The sequence below is a fragment of the Gigantopelta aegis genome, chromosome 2 (assembly GCF_016097555.1).
Source record: "Gigantopelta aegis isolate Gae_Host chromosome 2, Gae_host_genome, whole genome shotgun sequence".
In the NCBI taxonomy this organism is placed as follows: domain Eukaryota; kingdom Metazoa; phylum Mollusca; class Gastropoda; order Neomphalida; family Peltospiridae; genus Gigantopelta; species Gigantopelta aegis.
This window is the reverse complement of record NC_054700.1, coordinates 47123150-47136372: the sequence shown is the minus strand read 5'-3', so window position 1 is coordinate 47136372 and position 13223 is coordinate 47123150. Positions and strand designations below refer to the sequence as shown.

Sequence of the window (13223 nt, the reverse complement as noted above, 5' to 3'; positions counted from 1 at the left end):
TTTAAAAAAAAAAAACCTGGCTACTATCAAACTGTAGACCCTTGAACTGTTAACTTGGACTTCCAAATGCTAATGACGTCACTTTCTAATGACGTCATTAGCTTTCCGGGTGTTATTTTAATTTGATCCCAGAAAAAGAATGTAATTAACCTAGCACAATACACTTGCCATCAGTTTACAGTAATGGATTAGGCTATAGTAACTTATTAGATTATGTTATTGAAGTGTTTAGATTTCAGTGTTCGAAATAAGTACTTGTCCGTTTGTCCTGATAAGTGAAAATCTGCTCGGACAAGCAAAATGTACCTCATTGGTTATCCAGTGGACAAGTAAAATGTTCAGTGCAGTTTCATTTTGAGCAAAAATACAGTTCTTGTACTTGAATAAAACGAGACATTTGACAAGTGAAAATATTACTAGACAAGTAGATTTTACAATGTGGACAAATGAAAAATTCTGCTTATTTCTATCGCTGGATTTTATTTTATCTAAATATTTTTAATTCTGAATTGTTTGTTAATGCACACTGTTCACCCAAGCTCACATCAGAGCTAGATCAGTAAATAACCTGAGGTATGTGTAGTATGGACAGTCCAGATTTAGCAGTGCCGGTTGTTTACTTACGGTAATTGTGTACCGGATTACAGTATTGAGAGTTTGTCACCGGCCTCGGTGGTGTCATGGTTAAGCCATCGGACATAAGGCTGGTAGGTACTGGGTTTGCAGCTCCGTACTGGCTCCCACCCAGAGTGAGTTTTAATGATTCAGTGGGTAGGTGTAAGACCACTACACCCTCTTTTCTCTCACTAACCACAAACAACTAACAACTAACCCACTGTCCTGGACAGACAGCTCCGATAGCTAAGATGTGTGCCCAGGACAGCGTGCTTGAACCTTAATTGGATATAAGCACAAAATTAAAGTTGAACTGAACTGAGAGCTTGTCTGCCTCCAACAATCATATCTGTTGTAATGTCTTACAGTTGTAACATTTTATGGAAAAGGCATGTAGCTTATGGCATCTGTGCTAAGTGATTTAGATGTTGCTGGGCACTATATGCCATTAACATAACTGCTATTTTCCTTATGGCAATTTGTATATATAACAAAGTGGTTTATTTATTAATATAATACTATACAAGAAATGATTAAACAATGAAAAATGACCTGTGAAACAACCAAATTGTGAGGGGTTTTTTTCGTTCCTAAAAATTTAGCAGTTTTTATTTTTAAATGAGCAACTATGATATGTGCTGTCCTGTTTGTGCTAAAGTACATTTAACAGATACTTTGCAGCTGGTGGAACAATATAGCAGATTTTCTCTGAGTACCCTCTATTAGGATTATCAAATGTTTAACATCCAATAGCCAATGATTAATTAATTTATTTATTCAAGTGTTAAACAAACAAAACAAAATTACAAAAACAAACAGAAAAAAACAAACTAAACAAAACAAACCAAAAAACAAAACAAAACAAAACAAAACAAAACATAAAAACAACCCACAAAACCCTACAAAACCCTACAAAACCCCACGAAACAAAACATACACACAAAGACCCTTCCCTCAGAGAACAATCATCTGAATGGGATTGACCCAATGACATCTTACATGTCAAGTCGACACACTGAGCTAACAGTGTGGTGTAAACTAAAGCCTGGACTGTCAGTATCCAGTCTGTCCTTGCAGGTCAACACCGCGGTGAGGTCAGGGGGAAATATCTCAGGTGTACCACGCTGGTAACAGTTTACCACACTTCATGCTGTATGTTCACTGTGTTTGCCGGTTTAAGCCTTATTTGAGGGTGGGATTATCCCCATGACTTCAAATAGCTACGGGATTAACAGCAGTTTTAGTCTGTCAAATATTTATGCAGATGTGCTGTACATGAACATCTGTAGGTTTTGTGTTGTTTATAGTATTAAATAAAACAAAACAGTTGTGGTTTTCAATATACAATGGTTCCTGTGTAACATTAGAAAAAGATAAAAAGAAACATAAAAATAGTCAGTCCTGTAGAGTTTTGGTTTGTCAAATATTTATGCAGCTGTGTTTTTACATTGACATTTGTAGGTTTTGTATTGTTTAGTATTAAATAATTTTAAAAAAAACAGTCATGGTTTTCAGTATTTACACTGGTATCTGTGTGTCAGAAACAGATAAAAATCTATTTATAGTCAAACCTGTACAGGTGGTCTCCTTTTTAACTACTCACCTCTTTTAAGAGGGCACATCACGTTTTTCCCAAAATCATGTGATAGAGTACACATTGAGGTAATGCCTATTACTGTGCATGTCAAATATGTCATTTCATCATCTCCTAGTTGTGGTTGAAACATTTTAAGACCATCCTTGTTATTCATTCATTGAGCCAGCATATACATATTATACACATTGAGGCCATACCTATTACTGTGCATGTCAAATATGTCATTTCATCATCTCCTAGTTGTGGTTGAAACATTTTAAGACCATCCTTGTTATTCATTCATTGAGCCAGCATATACATATACAGGGCTTCTAGAATTTTTATAAAATCCACTAGCCATGGGATCAGTGATTTAAAACGTTTGCTAGCCATGATTAAAAATTCATTTTCCCTACTTTACTTTAAGTTAATACAATTTTGTTAAATAATAGTAATAATTGGATATGTCACCTAAAGAAGGAGATAGAACTTAAAAACACTAATATTGGGGGGTTGGGGTAGGGTCAGGATATTCATATTTACAGATATACTTAACTGTAGCATTTGACCCAAAAACAATTCTCTAGCCGTTGGGCTTGGCAATAGTAATTATTTACTAGCCCAAGATTGAATATCACTAGCTGTGGGAGGGGCTACCATAATCTAGAAGCCCTGTAGGTGGTCACAGCCAGAATTTTATCTTTATTTATGTGGAGTACATGTATGTAATCGCAAAAATATAAATCCCCCAAAACCAGCATATTTTCGTCCTCATGTGGGAAAGGCATAGACCCTCAGCCACCCCCCCCCCCACCCCACCCCACCCCCAAGCCCGGCAGTTGCCCACAGCAATCGACAATGCCGTGAAGTTTTTTTTCTTTCACAGCACCTTTTTGCCTTGGACTATATTCAATTTGTTTTCAGTGGCATGTTTTTTTTGCTGTAGACATAATCTTAATTGCAGGATCCCCCCCCCCCCCCCCCCCCCCCCCCCCCCCAGTTTCTACATGCCTGATATAAGTTGTACATGTCGGTTTGAACATGAAGTTAATGGCAGACAGAGTCCACCATAACTCGGTCCCTGTAGTATATGCCTGAAAATGAGATTAACATTTTCCGACTGAGACACGGATAATGGAAATGCAACAGGTACACATTGATTCGGCTCTGCGTAGGTGTTCAGTGTCAACACTGCTGATTATTTTCACTCAAAGCAATCACGTTTGCTTAGTTGGAGCTACTTGTCACATCAGTGCAAGCTCATGTAACCTCTCGAACAACACACACATAGACACAAACACACAAACACACATACACATACCCATGAACTGATAGAGAGAGGGAGACATGTTTCGTTGGGCGTATAATATAATTCAGCACAACATAACAGGGTCCGAGAACAAAGGAGTTTACAAAGACGAAGGTGGAGATGTCTTTCCTTTTGATTTCCAGTTAGGTCAGTCTTCTGGTATGTCAGCTGTGTAAAGTATTCCCGTTTTCGTCATCGTACATCGTTCAAAATGGATAGAAGACTTATATCACACTTATGTCGCACTTATGTGCATTTGGTGGCCTTTTGGTTATGTTTTCCAATATACGTTTTAGTTTGTAAATCTTGGAATGTACAGTTAAGCAAGTCAAATGTCAGGTTTGTGATATAAACATGTAAAATATCTTGATTTTTGTCATCATACAATACACACAAGTTGAAATGTGGACCATATGTATATGACCTGTCATATTTGGTGGCCATTTTGTGATATTTCCCAGATTCAGTTTGTAAATCTTGGAATGTACAGTCAAACAAGTCCAATGTCAGGTTTGTGATATAAACATGTAAATATCTTGATTTTCGTCATCATACAATACACACAAGTTGAAATGTGGACCATGTGTATATGACCTGTCATATTTGGTGGCCATTTTGTGATATTTCCCCGATTCAGTTTGTAAATCTTGGAATGTACAGTCAAACAAGTCAAATGTCAGGTTTGTGATATAAACATGTAAAATATCTCAATTTTCGTCATCATACAATACACACAAGTTGAAATGTGGACCATATGTATATGACCTGTCATATTTGGTGGCCATTTTGTGATATTTCCCCGATTCAGTTTGTAAATCTTGGAAAGTACAGTCAATCAAGTCAAATTTCAGATTTGTGATATAAACATGTAAAATATATCTTGATTTTCATCATCATACAAGACGCACATGTTGAAATGTGGACCATCTGTATATGGTCTTTCATATTTTGGTGGTCATTTTGTGATATTTCCCCGATTCAGTTTGTTTGTAAATTTGGAAAAGAACAGTGAGGCAGGTGAAACTTAAGGTTTGTGATATTCATGTAAATTATTATGGTTTGTGTCATTTTCTTATAAAACATATGGGTGGAACTGTGTCAATGAGTTTCAGTGTATTTGGTGGCCATCTGATAACATTTTTAAATTGAGTTTTAGTTTCTAAATTTGGAAACTTAGGTTTGTTATACATGTATACATGTATATGTGTGCACATGTAGAGAATTCCAGTGTTCATTAGGTGGGCCGAATTTTATAATAATCTGGCACAGTACAGGTTATTAGGTCAGTTTTCATATATACTAGTATTCAGTGTCCCATTTGATCACCAGACATCGCCATTTAAGGGGAACAATCGCTGACTTCCCATTACTCCCTGTTATGGTATGTTGTGGTCCATCTGTCTGTACGTCCATTTGTAAAGTTTTAATTTCTGGAGCATATCTTTCTTACCAATTCATATAGGATCATTAAACCTTGCATACAAGTATAACTTGGGATGGCAGTGTGTTGTGTACAATAACTAGATCACTGTGACCTACTTTTCAGACATTACTGCACATTAAAGAAAATGTTTGTCTTGGGCATATATCTTATCAATTCATATAAGATCATTAAACCTTGCATGCAAGTACAACTTGCGATGGTGGTGTGTTGAATACCATAATTAGGTCACTATGACCTACTTTTGATAGGCATATGATGCACCTCACCGGTACTCTTGTTAAGTTCTGTTTTAGTCTAACCAGATTAACCAGGTTTGTTAAAGATATATTTATGAAGCATACCAACTTTTGCAATAATTAATGCAAGACATGAGTATGATTATTGACTGTGTGCATAATATGGTCTTACCTATTTAATCTCCTGATAAGTTTTGACATTCTGTTCCAGACTTCATGTAACATATAAATACTTGAAAAGTATACCAGTTTTTGTAATCAAACAAGACATGGGTAAAAACATGAAATGTGGTCATAAAAATATAGTCTTGCATATTTGATAATCTGATCCTGTTTTTACATTCAATATTATTCAAGCCAGGTTTTAGACTTCATGTTAGTTTGTAAAGTATTCCATTTCTCATCATCAAAGACACATGGGTATATAATCTTATACTACATGTATGTAGATCTGGTCTCGAGTTTCTGGGGGCCAGACTGATCACGTTTTCTCATTCAGTTCCACTCTCTAAATCTGGCAGAGTATGCCTTGCAGTGTGTTGTTTTTCCCTTTCTAAAGTGACTTGTAAATATTTGACTGATCAATATTTAAGATGTTTAAAATACTTTTTGGCTTTCGTAAAGATAAAGTTTTTATTGGTGTCTGCATGCAGCTGTCTTGGTCTTAGTGTTTGAAGAAGTCCAATATTTGCTCTGTGATTTGGCCCTCATTCAGGATGATGTGTGCTCTCCTGCACTGATATGCACCAAGGTGCAGAGGTGGTACACAATACAACACAGAGAAATATGACTTCTCGGATTTTAACAACAGCTTTCAAGGATACACAACTTTTATGTGATTTTGGTTTTGAAATAACATGTTTCTCTCGAGACATGTAGTTTCACACTATGGTGTTATTTCTTTTTCATTTTAATTTTAATTTTAATTTTTTAATTTTAATTTTTTAATTTTAATTTTTTAATTTTAATTTTTTTTTAAAGTAGAACAATGATGCTCAAATTTATGTATGCATACAGTAGTTTGGTTTTGATCTCTTTCAGGAAAAGGCAGACAGATTTTTGACGGAAATGCTTTAATAAGTTATAAATAGATTGATTTCAACGTTCTGAACATTAACTGATTTAGTTTTTTCTCTTTTTCATTTTCTTTTAGCAATAAGGCAGATGATTTTTTGTGATGCAAATGAAATAAAAACCTGTGAACAGTTTAATCTGGACTTTTTAAACATTTACAGTGTTTATTTATTCTTTCTTTCTTTCCAGAAAAAAGACTGACAATTTTGTAATATAAATGATTTTAAAAATCTATAAATAGTTAAATCTGGACTTTTTGAACATTTACAGTGTTTATTCTTTCTTTCTTTCCAGGAAAAGGCGGACAACTTTGTGATGGCAGCACTGTTCTGTGCATCCGAGGAGGGCAATGTTGATGGGCTGAAGGAGCTGTCTGAGATGGCCAACAACATAGATCTGAACACTGCCAATAAGGTCTGTACTCGTATCAACTGTATAGATTTGAACACTGCCAATAAGGTCTATACTCTTATCAACTGTATAGATTTGAACACTGCCAATAAGGTCTATACTCTTATCAACTGTATAGATCTGAACACTGCCAATAAGTCCTGTACTCGTATCACCTGCATAGATCTAAACACTGCCAATAAGGTCTGTACTCGTATCAACTGTATAGATCTGAACACCGCCAATAAGGTCTGTACTCGTATTAACTGTATAGATCTAAACACTGCCAATAAGGTCCATACTCGTATCAACTGAATAGATCTGAACACTGCCAATAAGGTCTGTACTCATATCACCTGTATAGATCTGAACACCACTAATAAGGTCTGTACTCGTATCAGCTGTATAGATCTGAACATTGCCAATAAGGTCCATACTCGTATCAACTGTATAGATCTGAACACCACTAATAAGGTCTGTACTCGTATCAACTGTGTAGATTTAAACACCACCAATAAGGTCTGTACTTGTATCAGCTGTATAGATCTGAACACTGCCAATAAGTCCTGTACTCGTATCATCTGTATAGATCTGAACACTGCCAATAAGGTCTGTACTCATATCACCTGTATAGATCTGAACACCACCAATAAGTCCAGTACTCGTATCAACTGTGTAGATTTAAACACCACCAATAAGGTCTGTACTCGTATCAACTGTGTAGATTTAAACACCACCAATAAGGTCTGTACTCGTATCAACTGTGTAGATTTAAACACCACCAATAAGGTCTGTACGCGTATCATCTGTATAGATCTGAACACTGCCAATATGGTCTGTACTCGTATCATCTGTATAGATCTGAACACTGCCAATAAGGTCTGTACTCGTATCACCTGTATAGATCTGAACACCACCAATAAGTCCAGTACTCGTATCAACTGTGTAGATTTAAACACCACCAATAAGGTCTGTACTCGTATCAACTGTGTAGATTTAAACACCACCAATAAGGTCTGTACTCGTATCAACTGTGTAGATTTGAACACCACCAATAAGGTCTGTACTCGTATCATCTGTATAGATCTGAACACCGCCAATATGGTCTGTACTCGTATCATCTGTATAGATCTGAACACCGCCAATATGGTCTGTACTCGTATCATCTGTATAGATCTGAACACCGCCAATAAGGTCTGTACTCGTATCATCTGTATAGATCTGAACACCGCCAATATGGTCTGTACTCGTATCATCTGTATAGATCTGAACACCGCCAATATGGTCTGTACTCGTATCATCTGTATAGATCTGAACACCGCCAATATGGTCTGTACTCGTATCATCTGTATAGATCTGAACACTGCCAATATGGTCTGTACTCGTATCATCTGTATAGATCTGAACACTGCCAATAAGGTCTGTACTCGTATCATCTGTATAGATCTGAACACTGCCAATATGGTCTGTACTCGTATCATCTGTATAGATCTGAACACTGCCAATAAGGTCTGTACTCGTATCATCTGTATAGATCTGAACACTGCCAATATGGTCTGTACTCGTATCATCTGTATAGATCTGAACACTGCCAATAAGGTCTGTACTCGTATCATCTGTATAGATCTGAACACTGCCAATAAGTCCTGTACTTGTATCACCTGTATAGATCTGAACACCACCAATAAGTCCAGTACTCGTATCAACTGTCAGATGAACATTGGTTTATGATTTGAATCGTTTTTAACCTAGAGCAATTTAACATCTGTCCGAGATGGCCAACAACATAGATTTAAACACCGCCAAGAAGGTCTGTACTTTATCAACTATCAGATGAACATTTAGTTTATCATTTGGATCGTTTTTAACCTGGAGCAATTTGAGATATTTGTTATATTAAACCAACCTTGTAGGACTTTTGACAGGACAGATAAGCAGTTTAGTACCTTTATCAGCAAAGTTCATCAAAATTGCACAAATTTATTTATAGTTATAGATAGATATTATTATCTATAATCCGTCCCAGCCTCCATGAATAATGCATTTTATAAATAATTTCAGTTTTATTTGATGTAAAAAGAAAAGTCAAAGTGTTTTGGACATAACAAAACAAAATACTATTGGCTCAGAAATAAATAACTTGTAGTACAAATACCATAGTAAGAAAATGGCGCTCCCTGTGGGAAGGACTATAGATGTTATACAAAAACCTTTGATTCTTTTTGACACGGAAATAGTGCCCCACAACGGATATATCAAAGGTTACGGTATGTGTTGTCCTATCTGTGGGAAAATGCATATAAAAGATTGTTTGCTGCTAATGAAAAATTACCTAAATGTTTGACATCCAATAGCTGACAATTAAAAAATCAATGTGCTATAGTGGTGTCATTAAACAAAACAAACTTTTAACTGAAATTAAGCATGAGAGTAGAAATACATTACCAATTCTTGTTCATGATTAAAGTCTGTGGTATATAATCCATTGCTTGAGTGTAAGAGTTGTTATAACAGTCCAACACTTTCTTTGTGATCTGTGTACATACATTTTATACACATACACGTAGGTTATCTTTTGACAGGATTTTAATTTAGGAATATTGTGAGTCATCTAGCCCAGTCAGTAGAGTGCTCATCTGAGGTGCTTGTAACCACACAACTGGTATATCAAACACCATGGTATGTGCTGTCCTGTCTGTGGGAAAGCACATATAAAAGATCCCATGCTGCTAACGGACAACTGTAAGACTATATGTCAGAATTATTAAATGTTTAACAAGTAGTGACATCCATGAGCCAATGAAGAATAAATCAATGTGCTTTGTAGTGGTGTCGTTAAAACAAATGTTTAACTTTTTTCCTTTCCTTTATATAATATACAAGCTAAACTAAGATAACCATGTATGTCGTCAACCGATCAATGAAACAAACATTCAGGGTTTTAACAGTTTATTCCCAGTTCATTAGTACAAACTCGATCAGACAATATCCTAGATATGAACCATTCTTTCACCGAATACGCAGCTACTATAAATCGTGGGTGGTATAAAAGCTCAATTATTGATTTATTCTACATTTTTAATGCTTGAATAAGAAATGTAATTCCTATATATATATATGTATTGCAAGTGTGTGATGGTACAGTTAGTTTGTATAATGCATGGCGAAAAAAACAATACAGAAATGAATTAACGAAGTTGCTGTTATATATCCCTTGAGGATTTGACATTGTTGCCTATAACATGGTACAGTGGAATTTGTCAGTTAGGACAATTTAACTTGATAGTCTAGACAAAAGATCTCTGTGAAAGACAGGAATAATCATTCTTTGTTTCTTGTAGTAAAATATGCTTAAAGGTGGTGTCACACAGCAGTCAGCGTTTTTGCCAGAGGGTACGGAGGCTGAAATTATGTACCCTAAAATCTTGTAAATTAATGGATATATGTTTATATATTTTTAAGAGAACTGCAAGCTTTTCGAAATTTGTCAAAGCACATGAAATGCAGTTACCTATGGATGTTCTACACAATGCGTGTGACAAAAAAAAGAAAAGGAAAAGAAATTAATATTTTTATTAAAAAAAGAGAAGTTTTTCATATGCCTGTCTTTTCCAGGTCGTCATATTATAGTATGATGATGTCCATTGGTCCATACATCCATCTATCCATCTGTCCATCTGTAAATATATCGTTTCTGGAGCATATGAAGAGTTTCATCGCAAAACATGATAAACGCCATATTAAAAACCATTGTGCGAACACCACTCAGACACTGTTCACACGTAGACAAACGCAAGTTCAAATTCAGTTTTCAACAAAACACGATATGATTGTCTGAGGATATATCTCAGATTGCAGAGAAACTGGCGTAGTGTTTATGGTGGTTCGGAATAAAAAGTTTTTCGGATTCGGTGTGTATAGTGACGTTTATCATGTTTTGCGATGAAACTCTTCATATCTTTCTTATCAATTCATAGGTCACTGCGACCTACTTTTCAAGCTTTACTGCACATTAAAAGAAATTCTTGTCCGGACCATATCTTCATTATCGGTTCAAATAGGATCATCAAACTTTGCATGCAAATACAATTTGGGATGGCAGTGTATTGCTTACGATAACTAGGTCACCATGACCTACATGTACTTTAGATGGGCATTTCAGGTATCTCACTGGTATTCTTGTTAACTACATACATTTACAAAGCTTTGCAAATTGATTTCTTGAACTTTTGTTAGACTTATCTTTTCCACCATTGTGTTGATAATATGTGTCTGTTCTTGTAGCATGGAGAAACTGCTGTACACATGGCAGCTAGTGGGGGACATGTCGATGTTATCAAATTCCTTCAGGCCAAAGGAGTGGATGTCAATGTCAAAGATAAGGTAAGAACGCTATTTGTTTACAGTCTCAGTCTCATGGACATTTAAATTGTTTACTCAAAATTAACTGTTTAACATATTTGTTTGCTAAAAGTCTTAAATATAGGTCTATAATTGCTTAATTATTGATTATAATTTTTAGGGGGATGGCGGGATTTAGTTCACAGTCAGTTGAGTGCTTGCTTGAAGTGCTTGCGTTGCAGGATCGAACCACCTCGGTGAACCCATTCAACTGATTGGTGTTTTTTTGCATTCCAACTAGTGCACCACAACTGGTCTGTGGTATGTGCTTTCCTGTCTGGAAAATTGTATATGTAAAAGATCCCTTGCTGCATTACGAAAGATGTAATGGGTTTCCTCTGATAACTATGTATCAGAATTACAAAATGTTTGACATCCAATAGCTGATGATTAATTAAGCAATGTGGTTAAACAAAACAAGTTATATGGTAAAACAATTTTATTATTGTAGTTTAATCGTGGTACCAAGATGTGTAGCATGATATTCTGATACAACAGTATCAATATCCGGTGTTGGTTGGTCTCACAGTGAGAATGCTTGCGTGAGGTGCAGTGGGTCATAGGATCTATTGTTATCAGTGGACCCATCTCCCCAAAACTGTGCTGAGGTCTTGTTAACACTGTCTATCCTGCAACCACTGTTTCTATTGCCTGATTATGATGATCGATTAAAAGAAAGTCATATATGTATACTAGCAGGTTATGACTTCTGACATCATACATGTGATGTCACATGCATAGCTGCATTACAAAATCGCTCATTTGACATCGAGGTCATCGTACAATGTAGCTATAATAAAAGCTGTCCCACTTAATTTTTATGGACTACAGGATAAAAATAACAACTAGTTAATAACGAAGGATATAGGTAAGAATTTCCCATTCTTACACCCACAGGATAAAGTGGGTATACTTCCTCATTAACTAGTTAGTATCTATTTATATTTTGGTTCATATTTCTTCAGCAGCTTGACAGTGCAGTGTACTGCCTAACACTGTTAAAACTGTGCTGAAGTGTTGAGTAACAAATATTTCTTGTTAATATTTTCAACTTGCTTCCTTTTTTTTTCCCATAAAATTACCAATCTTCAAAAAAATTTCACCAGTCTCAATATGTATTTGCCAGCTATATATATATATTTTTTTAATCTCAAGCAAAACATTTTTTAAAAATTCAGTTTATGTCTTGTATAGCATTGTTTTGGGGAGTCTTGTTTTCACTAAAAATCGTTTTACTTATTCAGTTATTTTAAACATTTAATTTCTGTTCCAATCTCCAGCAAGGTGACAGTGCAGTGTACTGGGCTGCCTATAACTGATAAAACTGTACTGAAGTGTTGTTACATACAACCATTTCTTGTTCCTATTTCCAGCAAGGTGACAGTGCAATGTACTGGGCTGCCTATAACTGATAAAACTGTACTGAAGTGTTGTTACATACAACCATTTCTTGTTCCTATTACCAGCAAGGTGACAGTGCAGTGTACTGGGCTGCATATAACTGATAAAACTGTACTGAAGTGTTGTTACATACAGCCATTTCTTGTTCCTATTTCCAGCAAGGTGACAGTGTACTGGGCTGCATATAACTGATAAAACTGTACTGAAGTGTTGTTACATACAACCATTTCTTGTTCCTATTTCCAGCAAGGTGACAGTGCAATGTACTGGGCTGCATATAACTGATAAAACTGTACTGAAGTGTTGTTACATACAACCATTTCTTGTTCCTATTTCCAGCAAGGTGACAGTGTACTGGGCTGCATATAACTGATAAAACTGTACTGAAGTGTTGTTACATACAACCATTTCTTGTTCCTATTTCCAGCAAGGTGACAGTGCAATGTACTGGGCTGCATATAACTGATAAAACTGTACTGAAGTGTTGTTACATACAACCATTTCTTGTTCCTATTTCCAGCAAGGTGACAGTGTACTGGGCTGCATATAACTGATAAAACTGTACTGAAGTGTTGTTACATACAACCATTTCTTGTTCCTATTTCCAGCAAGGTGACAGTGCAATGTACTGGGCTGCATATAACTGATAAAACTGTACTGAAGTGTTGTTACATACAGCCATTTCTTGTTCCTATTTCCAGCAAGGTGACAGTGTACTGGGCTGCATATAACTGATAAAACTGTACTGAAGTGTTGTTACATACAACCATTTCTTGT

At 35.8% G+C, this 13223-nt stretch overlaps 1 protein-coding gene across 2 annotated transcripts in view; it reads left to right on the top strand.

The window, feature by feature from the left end:
• Window positions 1-13223, top strand: part of LOC121386404 (death-associated protein kinase 1-like) — a 182544-nt gene that overhangs the window by 130524 nt on the left and 38797 nt on the right. For both annotated transcript variants that reach the window (XM_041517293.1, XM_041517300.1), the window contains 2 exons: window positions 6549-6668; window positions 10929-11027. In XM_041517293.1, coding sequence (XP_041373227.1) covers window positions 6549-6668; window positions 10929-11027 — 219 coding nt within the window. The remainder of the gene's footprint in view (window positions 1-6548; window positions 6669-10928; window positions 11028-13223) is intronic.